The sequence below is a fragment of the Drosophila persimilis genome, unplaced genomic scaffold (genome assembly GCF_003286085.1).
Source record: "Drosophila persimilis strain 14011-0111.01,24,50 unplaced genomic scaffold, DperRS2 tig00000000-arrow-pilon, whole genome shotgun sequence".
NCBI classification, from domain to species: domain Eukaryota; kingdom Metazoa; phylum Arthropoda; class Insecta; order Diptera; family Drosophilidae; genus Drosophila; species Drosophila persimilis.
In genome coordinates this window covers 1,697,046-1,713,347 of record NW_020825288.1, presented here as the reverse complement: position 1 = coordinate 1,713,347, position 16,302 = coordinate 1,697,046, and the positions used below count along the sequence as shown (strand labels likewise).

At 45.4% G+C, this 16,302-nt stretch overlaps 2 protein-coding genes across 4 annotated transcripts in view; one reads left to right on the top strand and one right to left on the bottom strand.

Moving 5' to 3' along the window:
- LOC6595101 (guanylate cyclase soluble subunit beta-1) overlaps nt 1-16,302 on the bottom strand; it is a 45,148-nt gene that overhangs the window by 4,987 nt on the left and 23,859 nt on the right. The window contains exons 16-17 of one of the 2 annotated variants that reach the window (XR_003408394.1): nt 16,056-16,213; nt 1,056-1,705 (exon numbers count right to left, since the gene is read on the bottom strand). Coding sequence is in view for 1 of the 2 variants with exons in the window: in XM_026984652.1 (XP_026840453.1) it covers nt 1,354-1,705; nt 16,056-16,213 (510 nt within the window). In the remaining variant the exon portion in view is untranslated. Of the gene's footprint in view, nt 1-768; nt 1,706-16,055; nt 16,214-16,302 lie in introns of those variants that run through there. The other variant, XM_026984652.1, reaches the window with a different exon arrangement.
- LOC6595102 lies at nt 4,450-16,111 on the top strand. 2 transcript variants are annotated; one of them, XM_002020344.2, is made up of 8 exons: nt 4,450-4,872; nt 5,047-5,146; nt 6,098-6,207; nt 6,272-6,375; nt 8,876-8,971; nt 13,014-13,170; nt 13,228-13,346; nt 15,594-16,111. In XM_002020344.2, exons 1-8 carry the CDS (start codon nt 4,450-4,452, stop codon nt 16,042-16,044), a joined length of 1,560 nt encoding a protein of 519 aa, XP_002020380.2. In that variant the 3' UTR covers nt 16,045-16,111. The 2 variants fall into 2 exon arrangements, with proteins under 2 accessions (XP_002020380.2, XP_026840454.1); XM_026984653.1 differs by lacking the exon at nt 8,876-8,971 and having other exon boundaries at nt 4,594-4,872.

The following is a 16,302-nucleotide window of genomic DNA, read 5'->3' as shown; positions in this document are numbered from 1 at the left end:
TCTCCCGGGAATGGGGAATGAATCGATGAATGAAAGATGGAGCTCCTCCGAACCGAAGGTCACAAGAAGTTCCTTGAAAGAACACCACCAACATTATGATCATGGCTACCCATCGTTTTGAAATATGGTTGTAACTTGTTACCCAACACTGGAGTCCAACACTGCCAAGCTGCTACAAAGAATAATAATTTTGACACTAGTTCTGTTTTCTCAAACTAAATTGTTGGCCTTTGGCGCTTTTTGTGTGTGTGCAATGTTGATTAATTATGTAAGTACATTATCGTAAAAGATTAAGAAGTGGCATCCCGTCTTTTCTTTGAACTGCCTTCCACATGAGATGGTTTCTTCGATGCCGCTTGTTTGGTGCTTTTCCTGTTTGCTCATCTTAAATATTTGTTTTGAAAGTATGTGTTAAACTCCCCGTATCTTTTCTATGGCTTGCGGTCTTTTGGCTAGAAGAGAGGACTTTTTGCTGGCCAAAAAGCACACGAAATAACTGCCGGCAAACAGGCTCTGGATGGGCTACGAAGTGGGTGCGGGGGGCAGGGCTTTCCGTTGACAAAATCCCTTGGCAGCAGCCACAGCCAAGCCGAATCGTGGAGAGATATATTTAACTGTTTGGCATATTATGGCTTTTATATTGAGTTGTTTTGGACTTATCTAGTTTACGGCCAACAGGCCACGCCGGAGTGGGACTGGGAGTGGGAGTGGGAGCATGCCATTGAGCCGAAAGGATTGGCCGAACAGCAGAGCGAACAAATACCGTCGCCTCTTTATGGCTGGAATTAAAATTTGTTTGGAACTGCTGCCGAGATAAGGCCCGAGGCCCTGGCTTCAACTTAAACTAATGCCAATGGATCCGAGCAAATAGCCAGATAATGTGGCATGAATTACGAGTACGGTGTATGCGGTGGATGTATGCCGTGCGGCAGCTGAAGGAATGTAAATCATTTGTAAAGTGACTTGCCTAAGTGGTTGGGCGTTGGGAGCTGGGAGTTGCTCTTTGGGTTGGCCTGAATGCAGTGGGACCTGCAGAGAGCATTAACATAAATTACCTTGCAACACGATCCGACGTCTCTGACTCCAGCCGCAACGTGCCACCAGCAACAATCACAAGCACACACAGAGATACTCAGACACAGATACACATGCAGGACACACAGATGCAGGCAGGACAAATACAAAGTCATAGAAATGAAGTGGTTAAGTGGTCGACTTGCAGGACCAGACAGGCAGACCAACAGACGGACATACGGACAGACGGACAAGACTGACACACAGACACGTAGCGCTTGCTGTGTGGCAACTTTACAGGATGTTTCAGCAGCAGCAAGACGAATCTTTGCACATTTCCTATGTGTCCAATGGGGTCGCACTGGCTGCCCCGCCGGCCCCGGAACCAGCACCAACACCAACACCGGCACCAGGCCCTGCTCCGGCCGACGAGGTACGTGAGACACTGGCATGGGCGCCCAATCTTTGACTGCTCGCACCCGGCGCGCCTGTCGGCGTGGTGGGCTGGAGGAGCGGCGAGTCCAGGCTTCCGTTGCCGCCGGCTGTGGCGCCGCTGCCACTCGCCCCCAGACTGCTGGTGGCACGCGTCAGGAACCAGCAGTCCATGGGCGTGGGCTTGCCCTTCATGATAACCGGGCCGCGGTACTCCAAATGAAATGAATCATCCTGGTTGATCGCCTGGCACAGCAGTCTGTAAGGAGAAAGAATCCGAAACAGCGAATAAGTCTCATGTTGAAGGAACGGAAATAAAAGGAAGGTCCCCTGCCGGAGGAGCGGAAATAAGAGGAATGTCTCATGTTAGAGTAGCGGAAATAAAAGGAACGACTCCCATGTTAGAGGTGGAGAAAGAGCTGTGAGTTATGTCAAGGAGGCGTGTCCTAAAAGGCTATAATGCACTTCGGATGATGCATTGCACTCGGAGTCGGTCCCTGCATCTCTCTCAATAAATTGCTGCCATAATTTCTCCCTGTGCGACACTCTGTTGTTAAACTTTTTGTTTATTAGATTGCATCGCATCTCATGGAATTATGTAAATTCGCCCGGACATATGGATATAGTGTGTATATCCGCCATGGAGCCACACAGCCCCATATGTAAACGCCCATGAAATTTTGGTGAAAACGAAAACAGAATAACAAGTACAGAGCGGGTCTTCGATGTTACGACTTTGGGAGTACCTAGTACTCCAGAAGCTATGTGTGTAAATGGATTTCATTGGAGTACTAAATGTAGATATAAATATTTATATATTTACATAATTTATAAAGTTAATAGTATTTGTTGGTGTCTGTGCCACATATTCCCTGTCTACCCCTGAGTTCTACGCGCAACGCGCATAAAAATGTCGCCAGGCTCTCGCCTCGGACGCATTTCCGTTTCCGCCACGAGGGGCCGCATCGCTGTTTCTGCATGTGTGTCCGTTTATATACATATATATGGATATACGGTTGCTCATGTGTATATGTGAACTTATTTACATCGGATACGAGTACTCTTTTGATTGCATACGCATTTAATTCAATTCATTTGCAACATTTGCCACATTCGACGGCCTGCATATGGCCACAATACGGCGACCGCCTTTTTAATTAGCGTTGAGCTCTGCCTCCATTGTTCGGAACAGATCAGGTGTGCCAAGGAGGAATATCCACAGGGGATAATGAAGTGCACTTAATTATGAACCCTTTGGAGACCGGGACCACTGGATTGGGGTCACATTTTATTTTATTTGCATGTGCGATTAAGCCGAAGCAGCCAAAACCTACATCATGGCCGGGTATCATCTCCCTTCTCTGGATCTCTGGGTGTATTTTCTTAATTACTGTTTATGACTGTGCTTAAATATTTACTCAACGCTTAATTGTCTGTCCAAATATTAAGCGTGCAAACAGTGCCACGGATGTGCCGCAGAGGCAGAAAATGAATAATTTATGTGGCAATTGATATGTCGCCCCACCGACTCCTAAGAAAAATACGGAATATTCGTTCCACACAAGCAAACAATGCGCCAAGTAAACATTTTCCATGATGATTGTTATTTGAAAATATACAATACATTCGCATGAATACCATTTTATTTGGTTGAGCATTAAAAAAACAATAGAAAAATGGGAAAACAATTTTCGTACAATAACTTCTATGGTATTCATGGCCGGTGCTTGTCCAGCGAGCGACACTTTGGCATTCATTAAGCCCATAAAAACCGATTGTTAAGGTTTTAATTTGTATCATATGGAAATTTAAAATGTTGAAAATAAATATTTATAGCCTTGGCGGGTGTTATTACCGATGACATACCGTGAGTCGTAACCGTCAAAATCGGGTCACTATGTCGTGTATGGCATAGTAGGACAGGCGGATCTTCCAGGAATCATTCGATCGAGCTACCATGAGAAATATAAATTGAGATATTCCCACTAAATGATAAAGGGCACTTTCACTTTCATAATTTTCTCCGTATTTAAGAACATTTTATAAATGTTGAAGGGTATCCAAGCATCTAGTAAGAAAATTGCCTTGTTTTTTCGTTTTATTGCATTTGAATTCTCTTTAATGCTAATGAACCGCATTTAAAAGGTCTCTCTCCCAACTCCCACCACCCACTCACGCACCCCCATGGCTCTCTTCCCTGCCAGAGAGCACACTGTTATTCGAGCAGAGAGGAGAGTGTGTGTCGAGAGTGAGAGCGAGTAGGTAAACAGCTGAGCGCCCCATTCGAATTTTATCTACCGTTCTTGCCGGCAGCTTTCGTGGAGTGAAATTTCTCTGTGAGTCTTGTGTGGCAAATGAATTGTTTCGTTGTTGGGGGAAAAGGCTAAAAAATTGCCCAATTGCTGTATCTAAATTTGGATAAACACTCGACACGACTTCATTTCAATCGAATCAGAGAGCAGCACCACATAAATCCACTTGGCGGCCTGCAATCAAACACCTGTTTGTCATCACCACACACACCCACACACTCGTGATAACGGAGACTACAATTTTTCATTGAATTCCATTGAAAATCACCGCCAACGTTTCTCGATTTGATGTATACTCCATGGTTTGGATTTCTGGCGCACCGTATTAATTTGTTTATATTTTCAACGCTTCGTGCTTTGTTATTCCCAGCGCACATCATTGCCAGCCCGAAAAAATCAATAGCCACCAGAGAGAGGGCACAAGAGAGAGTGCTGTCACCCCAATCAGCTGGACACGCAGGCTACATTTGGCAGGAAGGTGAGGCAGCATGGCCGTGTGTGCTTTCCTCCCTCTCTGTGCAGTACCTTTTCATGAATATGATCTGTGTCTCTCTGACGTGCCGCTCATTCGTTTCTTCTGTTGGGGAATTTTTTTCTAACGGAAATTTAACGAAATTTAAATGTTTGTGGGAAACACTTTTTGTGTATATATAAGAATTGTTGAGTTTTTGTTGCGTTAATTGTTTGTGACATGTTTTTGCAGTTGCTCGATGCATTTCAGCGGCTTGCAAGTCAATTAAAACGACAATTTGTGTGGATTCGCTGCTGGTTGCCATTGCCGCAACGCTTCTACGGCTTCCGGCGGTCATTTCTAGTAGACCCGGCACGGACACGGGCACGGGAACGGGCCAGCTACCAGTGCAATCCGAGGGCGACGCGTCGCCAACTGGTCATGGACTACATCTTCGAGTGCTTCTTCGAGGACACATTCGATCAGATCACCCGCAACGGCCTGCAGGATCGACAGTCGCGTCGGGACGTGCTCGACCATCTCAGTTCTATAATCAAGGGCTGCAGCGAGGGCCAGAACACGCAGACAGATGAGGTGGCTGGCATAGCCGTGGTGGCGGCCATGCGATATCACCGACTGGCCAAGGAGGATAATGGCGGAAAGGTGAGCTAGTTATGGACCTAATAACAATTTCTAAAGTGTAGTTTTTTAATAGTATTAAGCACCAAGCTCACACTTGGCATGCATTACCATTAACCTTAATTTAAGTTGGTCTTTGACATCAGCAAAACTTGTCCTCCTTTTCATTTCTCATCTGTGATGCTCGTACTCCCGCAGGTATGCCTCATGGGCAAGTATCACAACATCCTGTACATCGCCCTGCGCACCTGCTGGGACTGGGGTGTGCGCGACTCCGAGGTGGTCGTCCAACTCTTGGGTAAGTCAAAGCCAAAAGCAAGCCCCAACAAGAAAGCAGCCCCAACTAAATAATTTAATCTATATGCATATGTATGCGGTGGAACTTCTTTCTCTCTCTCGCTTTCTCCTGGTGTGTGGGGAGTGGGGGAGTCTGGGGCGTGGTTGGTTGGGGCTTTGCATATTATAATGAATTTTATCCCATCCCATCCCATCGCATCGCATCAGATTATTACGCCCATGAGCTGGCTGGCTGTAGGCTGGCTGGCAGGCAGTTTTCACTTTAATCACGTGTTTCTGCTAATTGCGTTAAGAAAGTGTTGCTAATGTTATTTTGTTGTTTGTTGCTGATGTTGCCTGCCCCTCATTACTGTTGTTGCTGCTGCTGTTGCTGCATCGTAAAACCTGTAAAGTGCCTTAAAGTGTTGCAAGTTATTTGGTGCGTGTCTATGCGTGTGCCTGGGCTCTAATTAAAATGCTGCGTAAAGTTTTGCGAGCGAGCGAGCGAAAGTGCCAGAAATTAATGGCATGCCACAGTCAAGGGAAACAGGACATCTAACCACCCAGCCACTGAGACCCATGACATGGACGAGGCCTGTCTCTGTCTCTGTCCCATGTCCCGGACTCGTGTGCAATAAAATGTCTGCCTTGTTTGTGCTGTGTTTACTCTTGCCTAACATTCGAGCTTTTGTCGTGCTTTCGGGCTCTGCTCTTCTTTCACCAGCAACATTTCTGGCTGCTTCCGTTTTCCGTTGACTTCATTTTGCTGCCAAAAAAGGAAGAAGCGACAGCGAAACCAAAAGCCAAAAACTCAGCCAAGCAGCAACAAGTGCAGCCACGTAATTAGCTTTTTTATGACCGCATTTCCATGGCCGCTGCGATTTGATGACATTATTTAACCGTCACTCTTTCCTTTCCACTTTCTACTTTCTCCGCTTTACCAACTCCAATTCCACAACAACCCGCAACAAAGTGGCCATTTATGAGTGCGAGAAGACTTTCGAGCGGATATTCCTGGGCGCCTTGTTTGGGCCACATGCTCCGCACTTTATCGCCGGTTGGCGCAGCGACTTTCAGGATCAGGTGAGAATATGCAGCCCCCCCCACAGCACGGATAGACAATGATGCAAGCCCTATGTATTCGCAGCATGAAAACGTCCGAGCCGTGGTTTACTTTCTGAAGCATGCCACACGCGAGAAGCTCATGTTGCCCGTCTGGATACCGCGCTTCGAGGAGGAGAGACAGCTTCGGTGAGTGCTTGCCCTTCCTGTCCTTTGACTTTGTCCCCGGATTGTCCTGTCCTGGCTTATATAATCGCGTTGACACAAGCTGCATGTGGCTGCCTCAAGCCATCCCCGGCACTAGTCGTGTTAATTGGTTCGTTTTGTGGAGGCCAAAAGTGTGTATTGTTTTCGTTTTGGGAGATATTCCTGTGTATTTCGAGACTATTTGAGACCCTCTAGTGGGGCTGTTAATCCAAGCGGAAGGGTATCGTATCCCATTCTCTGTAGTTGTAAGTGAATTTGTGCTCTTCATAATTATAATTATATTTCGCATACAATCAGAAACAACGAAACAACAAGCCTATTAATAACCCCCGGGGAACTAAGGAAAGAGTAGCGAAACTGAAAAAGGGGACCAGAGAAATGAAAGGATTTTAATTAAATTAATACATCAGCCATTGTTGTGGCTCTCCATATGGGTGTCGTGTGTGTGTGTGTGTATGACTGCCATAATTGAGTGAAAGATGGCGACACTTTACACACTCTCGCACCCACACCCACACCCACTTCCACATCCACACAGAGATTCATTCAGACAATGGCCGCAGCGGCTCTCAATCACTGGTGCTCGCTCGCCTGCTTGGGCCTTGCTGCTGCTGGTGTCATGTATAATTAAGATTTTCACTTCCAGGGTTGGGGTTTTCTCGTTCCTTTGCACTTTGCCCCTTCTGCTCTGCAGAGATTTATGCACATATGTACGTGAGGGTGTCGCTGATGCGATAAGCTGGAAACCAACAGGCACCAATGTAAACCTTTTGTTATTTCGGCTTTGTTTCGCAGCACTCCCGAGGATTAAAGTCAAAAATGCGTGTAATAAGCGCACAAAGCTCTCTTACTCTCCTCTGCCATCACGCCTCCACCCCCTCAAATCTATACACACAAACATATCCTCTGTGTGTGTGTGTGTGATTCTTAAACAAACAGAAGACACATACAGAAAAAAGCTGACTGACTGGCAAACATTAAGACGACATTTATGATGCCCTCTCGCAACAGAAGCCAGGGCCATGAATAAGCGTTAATAGCTGCGAATGTGTGGGTGTGTGTGTGCATAGAGTCTGATTCTGTGTGCAGGAGGTTGGACCGGATGTGAGCATAGCTGCTGCTGTTGCTGCTGCTGCAGAGTAAAAAGCAAGCAGTACGCCCGCCAAGCAGTACGACAATAAATGTTTTGGCCAAATGCCGTTAAAGCTGCATAAATCAGAGCTCAAATAGCATATTGGAAAAAATTGTACCATACAGCATTCACAAAAGAAAGGGAAAACAGATCCCAAAAAGAGTATGGAAACAGAATCACATATTGCAAGACTTCCACAGGTGGACTTCTGTGACTTCTATGTTTTAATGGAAGAGAGCTCTTCCAAACCATTTTAAGCCTTTTGAATTTATCTTTTATCTGAAAATTCCTACTCCATGAGTACTTGTGATTTGTACTCGTAACGTATTCAAGCTCACCTGCAATGCTTTATAGAAAATCCTGCGTATTTCTTATGCCATATTCACCTGGCTTAAGTTATGCATTCTAAGACATATGCTAAGCTAACTTTTAACTCGGGAAAGCACTCTCCAAAATCCTTAAGTTAAAAGTTAAAAGTACTCACTGTAGATGAGTGAAAGATGGAAGAGCTCTTGCCGAGAAGAACGTCAACAGCTGACACCAATTTGATTTGTCAGTCAGCTCATCAGCCGATTAAATGGTAAATGTTTGATTTACGTTGCAAATCAGTTCCGAGTGGAGGTCTTAGCTGGGAAAGGTTTTACTGTGTCGCTGGCAAATGTCTTGCTCTCGCTTTTATCGCTGCCAATAAAACGCAAATGAATTTCCAGGACAATTTGCAGGCTGCCAGAAGGATGGATGGGGGCTCAAAATGCTCTTATCGTGTGCTCAGCAGCGTAGGTGTAAGACAGTCACTTCTCTCTCTCTCTCTCTCCCTCTTTCTTTGTGTGCATGTGTGGGTGTATGGGTGCTACTTCCGGTTTATTGTGGTTTCTGATCTTTTATTTGCCTACTTTTATGCGTAGACATAAAAAGCATATGTATGCGTATGTGTGGGCGGGTAGGGCGTATTGATGTGTTTGTGTGTGTATTGTGTCGCAAATGTGCCTTAAGTGCAGTGTACAAGCTAATGCCTGAATGGAGACAAAAACGCCTCCAAGAAGAACGACATTGCGTATACGCAATATTAAAGGTGGGAAGTCTCTCTTTCTCTGGCTTACAGAAAGCCAGGAATGAGTGGTAGGCGAGCAACAAGCAGCTTAATTGTGCCCTGGCACTCACTCTCCCTATGTCCTTCTGTGTGTGTGTGTTCAATGCGTGTGGCCCATTTAGCCTGTTAGCTGCCTGTTAAAGCCAGCTTCGGGCTTGCCAACTAAAGCTTCTGTTGCCACAGAGTGTGGCCTCGAAAGTAGCATTTCTTGAGCATTTATCCACTCTAACACTCTCTTTCTTCTTCGTGATCCCTTTCAGATTCATTGATGTGCCCATTGAGTCCTGTGGCAGGTCCTCGCCGCTGCGCATCGCCCTGCAGGCAAATGCTCCCGAGCTGCTGCTCATTCTCCTGAGGTAAGATTCTGCTATGCCGAGGACTGGGGTGTTACTGGCGCTACGTACCACCAGTGGCAGCCACTTCAATTAGCGCGAAATATGCAAAGCGGTCGCCACTTGGTGGCGCCTCAATGTATGCAACATAAACTACAAGACGCTTAGCATAAGCAAGTGGTCGACAGCACAAAAAAGAGCGGGAAAAGAAAGAAAAAATTATCATTAAATATGAAAGTCGCTGCCAAAGCGAATTTGCATCACAAGGCGGGCCATCGTCTCCATTCTGTCTCATGGTCGCAGGCCACCAAGAAGGCAGCTTGAAGCTCGAAAGTTACGAGTGCCATGCACTCAAAGGCACCAAGAACCACAAGAAAGAAAGCCCAGAATTGGGGGCAGAACTTTAAGATACCCTTGCAGTCAGAAAGGTTCCAACCGTCGAGCTACCATAGATACTGATCAAGACAGATACATTTACCATCGAACTGAGGGCACCATTCTCTTTAGATCAAAACACGTAATACTCTCTGTTTAGGGTACAATAAAAGGCGGACCAGGGATTCATAAATTTGATATGTATGTACACGCCTGCAGTTTTCGGCACCCGACCTTGACTCTGGAATCGCCCCCTTTTTCAGCACTGCCCTGGCAATTTATTGTTTCTTAACTTGATATTGCACGATGGGCTGACGCTACGGCCACGCCTCATTGCTTTCCCTTTTCGCCCGTTTCCGCCTCCTACAATTTTCTTGGCACTGCCTGGTCTGCTTTTCAATTTTTGATGCAGCGCCAAAAAAGATGCTTTGCATAAAGCGCGAATATTGATTGCAGGCCAGCCAGCAAAAGGCGGGGCGAGGCGAGTCCCAATAAAGCCAGAACAACTGAAACTTTTTGTCTACAAGTCATGGCTGAGATGCTCTCTTTGATGCTCTCCAGAGGCTGTAGAACAGGCTATGAAAGGACGCAGTGGAGCTTGGGTCTGGACTATAATTTCATCCGAAGTGCTCAGATTTGTATATGAGATTTCTCTGGCGAGCAATCAAAGTGCGCTGGCTGTGGTCTTGTAACTATTAAGTGTTCATAAATTTGAGTGGGACTGGCATCAGAATTTATTGAACCATCATCATCAAATATGCACCACTAAAAGTATGGCCTGTGAAAAAACTTTAATATTCTGTGGTTTTCCGAACTCTTTTATTGAATTTAAATATTCATTTTCATATGTAAAAGGTGTTGAATACCAGCCTCGGGCTTGGTCAGGTAATGTTAATGTTCGGAGGGGGATTCGAAATGTTTATTTCATAAAAATTGAGTGTCATAAATTTGTTTGAGTTCTTCCATAAATAAAGAACTATTTTATCAAGCCGTAAAGCATTTAAAACTGATGGTAATCTCCTTGGAAGCCAAACAACGAAGTGGAATGTTCCCTTATTTCATTATTTGGACATTCTTTTACAATTTGTTACTGTCCGGAGCTCTTGCATTTTTCCCTTGGAATATTTCGAAATTAAAAACCAATTTTCCTCTACAAAAGTGGAGCTATGGACGCCATGAGGCAGAAGAAGAGTTCGAGATTCCTGGCAGGCAGCTGCGTTGATTGCACCAAGCAGCAAATTGCAATTGCAATGGCTTCGATTGATGGCAAATGTTTGTTTGGCTTGCCAATTCCCCGCTGGCCGTGCCCCATGCTTCATGCTTCATGCTCCATGGTCCCACGCCCCATGCTGTGACTCTCCATGCTTCACTTTTCATCCCCGACCACCACTTGATTTCCCTTCAAACCCATTTGGGCGAGAGACTGGGGATTGTCAGTTGGTTTCTGTTGCTGTTTCTGCGTCGTCGCCTTGCTGCCTCATCATACTCTTGGACAGTGGGAGGGTATAAGGATTCTGCAGAGATGTTTGCCGTATCACAGATCATGAATGGTGGTCTAAGGGTATCCAAGGCTTCGCCTATCGTAGGGCACCTTTTCTATCTTGTCTGATTCTGATTCAGCTTTTGCGACTGCTGTTTTTGTGAATCCGAATGCCGGCCCATAAATTCTCGATATTGTTTCGCTTTTGTGTGTTTTAATTTGCGTTCGCTTTTCGCTTTGCTGCATTTTCATTTGAAATTGGCCATAAAATATGCAAATGAATGCGGTGAGATGTATTTTTTGCCACTGCCACACGCCTCTGCCATACATGCCCCTACCATTTGGTCGAGAGTTGATTTACTTGTGCATAATTGCGCATACGCCATCTGGCTCTGCGGTTGCTGCCAAAAGACAATATTTATATGACGTGGCCGGACGAATGAGAGAACATATAAATTACAATGCTTATCGGGCACTGAAATGAATGAAATAAATGAGCATTTTTGACAAACATTTTCAATTTTAAAACTGACACGGCCCGTCCGCCAATGCACTATGGTCCGAACGACCACTTTTGTTGGCCAAAACCTAATTTTTCAAAGTCAAAACTGAAACCTGGTTTTGATCGCTCTGCATTAGAAAAAGATCGACCATTAAATCTGCGTACCAGAAATTTCCATAGATGGCGCCACATTCGCAAAATCAGCTGTGCAACCCAACTGTTTTTATAGTAAAGCACGTGAAGGGAAAAAGTGGCAAATTAATAACCACTTTAGATATCTCAAAAATTGAAAAACGCCAAGACGTGATTAAATTTTTTTGATGAATCTTAATCTGTCGGGTTCTTACTACGTGTTTTGAGTTTTTAACTGTCTCTAGTAGTTCTGATGTCTTCGTAATTGAAGGTTAAAGTGAGGCCTTCAACATGTGCCAACTTGTAATGAAAACTAATTTTTGAAAAGGTGTACAAAGTGAGTCCTACCTAGTCCCACCCTGAAACCTTTTCTGTGTCGTAGATTAATAAATTCTTTTTGAAATGTATATAGTTAGAAATGCCACTTTTTACCACAATTCTTGGAATTTGCATTAATAGAGCATAACCTCAAATTCGAAAATGCATATTTGTTTGCCGAATGGAATTCAGAGAAGGGTAAAATTATCAATTATTTGAAAACGGATCTTAAGGCGACATATCATATGAAATTAATAAAGCTTTTGAAGATACCAGCAAGAAAATTTGTTACCGTTTGGCAACATACCGGAACAAATGCCGGTAAAATTCAAAGATGTTTGAACGAAAATATGTGGATTGGCCACAAGCCTTTGTTATAATACATTTATCTTTATGTCCAAATATGCTAACTAAGTTCGTAAGGCTGTACAGGACCCAGTCGGAAAGCCGGCACATATCTCACTTAACGAGGCGTTAACCTTGCTTCTAGACAAGGATTTCGGCAATAATTTACGGAAACCTTTAAACGATTTTATTTTTATTTAAATCAAAATTTTTTTTAGTCGTTCAACGCCGTTTTCTTAAATAAAATATGCTTAATACTTTTTTTCACTATAACTAAAAATTTAAATATGCATTATTAAAAAAAGGGGCGGTGCCACACCCATTTTTTTTCTTTAATCCATTTCTTATTGATTATATGTATCCAATACAAAAAACTAGATGAAAAAATCTTGTTCCGTTCGGGAGTTATTAATTTTGGCCAACAAAAGTGGTCGTTCGGACCATAGTGCAATGGCAGTAGCAGCAGCAGCAGCAGCAGCAATGGCACACACATGCCCCAATTTGCACTTCATTTGCCATTCCATTCACTCAGGATTCGCTACATTGTTTCTCTGTCTCTTTCAACCACTGTCATGTGTATCTCCAGCTCTCTCTGTCTCTTTCTCTCTGGTTTTGTGTGTGTGTGAGTGTGTGTATGTGTGCAAGTGACACAACCGCGAGCCATGTCTGTTCATTATTTCATTTGTACATTGTGTTTATCGGGGCATCTAGCATTTATTACCTCCTGTCCCCGGACCTCGTCGCACCATCTACATACAGGGTTCCTGCCTGCATTCACCGCAAGCTAACCAACTACGAGTACGTGCCGGCAGCCTGCACGGGCGTCTCATTTGCAAATAGTTACCCTCCTCTCCACACTCCACTCCTGACCATTCACCATTGACCATTGACCATTGACCGCTTCATCGTTGCAGATACGGCGCCTCACCGCATCCCCCGGACGGAGGCACCTCGGTAATCCTGGCACTGCTCGACAAACTAATTGAGAATGGCCGCAATTACAGCTACGAACTGGTGCTGTGCCTCAAGATACTGTTGCGAAACGTGGCCATGATTGAGATGCCCTTCAAGGTGAGTACGATAATCCATCTTTAAGGCCCGGCTCAATGTCTCTATACTTCTTTTCAGCCCCTGTTGTATGGCTCACGCAGGGAGATGTTCTTCGAGCGCTACGGCAGACTGTTAATCGACAAAATCATTGGCAAGGAGCAGGTGTATGGTGTGCCCACACTGCGTCACCTATGTCGGTAATTATGATCTTTGAGCCCCTGATAGACTGTAGTCTGACTTCCGTAGTAATTTTCATATTTTTATTCAATTACTTTGGCTTAGGGCTGTGCTGTTTTGGGCTCTGCTCTGCTGTGCTGACCTTTCGATATGCTTGCTTAACTTTCTACGGGCAGACAATTTTGTGATAAGCCCGAAAAATGAAATAAGCATAAGACAGGCGGACAGGCGGCCGGACGGATGGACGGACGGACTGACTGGCAGTTTGAAAAACGTTTGGCCTGCTCCTAAGCTCTGATTCTGACTCTGGCCTGGTTCTAGTTCTGGTTCTGCTTTTGGGGCCTTTGTCATGTGGCTTATTGCAAGTTTGCTTTTCTTTTAGATGTTGTGTCCAAGTCGGGGGGTCAAAACTTTGTCGCATGCTTCGCTTGCTCCTCGACCGCCCGGCGACCAGACTTAATGAATTAAATTGAACCGAATTTCTTTGCCCACTTTGATCGGTGTTTAGTTGAGAAGTTTGCCGGAGTTTGTTTTAATTTGATAAGTTGAAGTCTGGCCCTGGATGCGGTTGACATGGAACATCGTATGGGTATATTTGCCGAGCACTCGGTGACCCCGAACGAACGGTCCCTATATATATTTGCCTTTTGTCGTGTCGCACGCAAAAAACTGTCCATTGACATTGGTTCTGGTTTCTGTTTATGCTCTCCATACGGTTTTCTCTTCACACATTTCCCTGCCATCCTTCTATAGCAGATTCGTTTGCTCTCCGGTTGTTTGCCAACTTGTTTTTCTTTGCCCAATGTTTGTGCTGTGCTGGGGAAACTCGCGTTCGAAAACTCGGCTCCTGCATATCGTACGAAATGTGGCTGTGGCTGTGGACAGTCCCACAGAGAACCAACACTAGCTTGGTAATCAGAGAACTTACTTCCTGCCTCTGGCCGAGTCCTCACTGTACTTGTAATTGAGTTGGCGTCCACTTGTCGTGGCTTCAAGTACACATGCAAGCGACGACGCCTGCTTGCATTTGATTTATATCGTCTGTGGCAGTTTCTTTGGCATTTTGTTTGCTATTTGTGATTTCAATTTATGCAAATCTCCCAGCACTCATTTCGTATGCATTCATTATGCATTGACCCCGATGGCAGACGGAGACGCCCTCTCAGAGCAGCTACATTGCGTATACGCCCTGGCATCCCCCATTCCAGTAGGCAACGGTTTTTGGTCTCGGTTTTTTATGGCTGCTCCTCCGGGACGGGCGACAGCTTGCTCTATTGATTGGTCGAATTTGTTGGTGCCCATAAAAAAGCATACAAAAATGTTCTCCACCGCCGACCATCGCCAGTTGACAGACAAATTAACATGGACATAAACTTGACGTCGAGCTCCCCCAGTGCACAGCACAGCACAGCAGAGCCGATTAGCATGTTCTTAAGCTTTCCCTGCATTTTATGACGCCAATTTTGGGGAGGACAAGTTTCTGGGGAGCAGGAGCATGAGCAGCGGCAGGTCGTGTGCCGTCAAAGGCACTTCAGAGCACGCACTGCTACTTTCACAGGCTCCGCCGACTCCACATGAGCAAAGCAAACTTTGTCTAAAAGCTTTCACTATGTCGTGCCTCAAAGTCTCCTAATTGTCCGGGAAGGCAAGCCGGGAAGGCAAGCGGAGAAAAATCCGCTACCAATATCCGCTACTTTAACTTCTTCCTCTAGTTGAAAAGGCCAACTTTAGTGAAAGTTTATGTCGGGTGCCCTTTTTTTCTACTGTTTCCCTCACAGGGAAAGTTTTAAGCACATGAACTTTGTTTGTTGTGCAGATTTTGTTGTTGTTGCTGCCGCTCGGAGAGCTTATTGTATGAAACTAAAATTAATTTATGAAATATCCCGCTGAGATTGACGGAACAAAAGCAATAGTCCGCAGGAAGTCAGAAAAAATTTCATGCTAGTCAACAATTTTGAAGTTCCAATTTTTTAGAAATTTTCCCATGTGTTATGAGTCATGTGAGAGCAGAGATGTGGAGGTGAGGGAGAGATTGATAAATTCTTAGAGGAAAAATTCCCAAAAGGTTCATAATTTAGTGATTTTATTAGCGTTACATTCCAGTCGATATGGGTATCGAAAATATTCCGACGAGGAATTCCTTAAGCTATTGAGGGATGAGCAAAACAGAGAGTGGTATATTTGGTCTTAACTTGTTGACTATGTGTCATCCATTATTTATTAGAAAATAATTAACAGTTTCTTTAACCTTTTCGCCTCCTCTGCAGCTGCTGCATTCGCGATGTCCTCCGGGAGCAGAATCAACTGCCCAACGGCATCGACACTTTGAGGCTGCCAATGCGACTGCAGCGCTATATTGACCTAACGGAAGAGCTGGAGGGAGTCGGGGGACAGCCAGAGCCACCAGAGCAGCCAAAGCCCAAGCCGGGCACTCGACTGGCAAGTGGCATGCAGCGGATGGACACCATCAGCAGCATTACCGAGAGCGAGGACGAGAGCGAGAACCGTGTCCAGCTGCTGGAGGCAGTCACGGATGCGGAAAAGGCCGCGGCAGCCGCCTTTGTGGCCGCCAGCGATGGGGCAATCACTGCCGAGGCCAAGCAGGCGGCTGTGGCCGCCTATGTGGCAGCCAGCAGACCCGAAGCCGATCCCGATTTCCCACCTAAGCCCCAGCAGGACGATGACGACGACGGGGGCCCTGCCCCAGAGCTTAGCTAGTGAAAACTCACCTGTAGGTGTGCTCGCTGACGTTGATGCGGCCGGGCACGCCTGTGGTCTCCGTACGGCTGGTGAGGTTCACGGTGTTGCCGAACAGACAGTAACGCGGCACTCGATTGCCAATCACGCCTGTCACGACCTCGCCCGAGTGAATGCCAATGGTAATTTGCTGCGGGGATAGAAAATAGAACAAAAATTAGGGAATTTATAACTCGAATTTGTAGGAATTTATCTAGGAAATAAACAGAGCCGTATCCA

Excerpts from the sequence above, each read along its gene's own strand:
- LOC6595102 (XM_002020344.2), top strand. The coding sequence starts at position 4,450 with ATGTTTTTGCAGTTGCTCGATGCATTTCAGCGGCTTGCAAGTCAATTA. Across the intron at positions 6,208-6,271 it reads GCAGCGACTTTCAGGATCAG|CATGAAAACGTCCGAGCCGT; the intron begins GTGAGAATATGC and ends ATGTATTCGCAG. Across the intron at positions 13,347-15,593 it reads ACACTGCGTCACCTATGTCG|CTGCTGCATTCGCGATGTCC; the intron begins GTAATTATGATC and ends CCTCCTCTGCAG.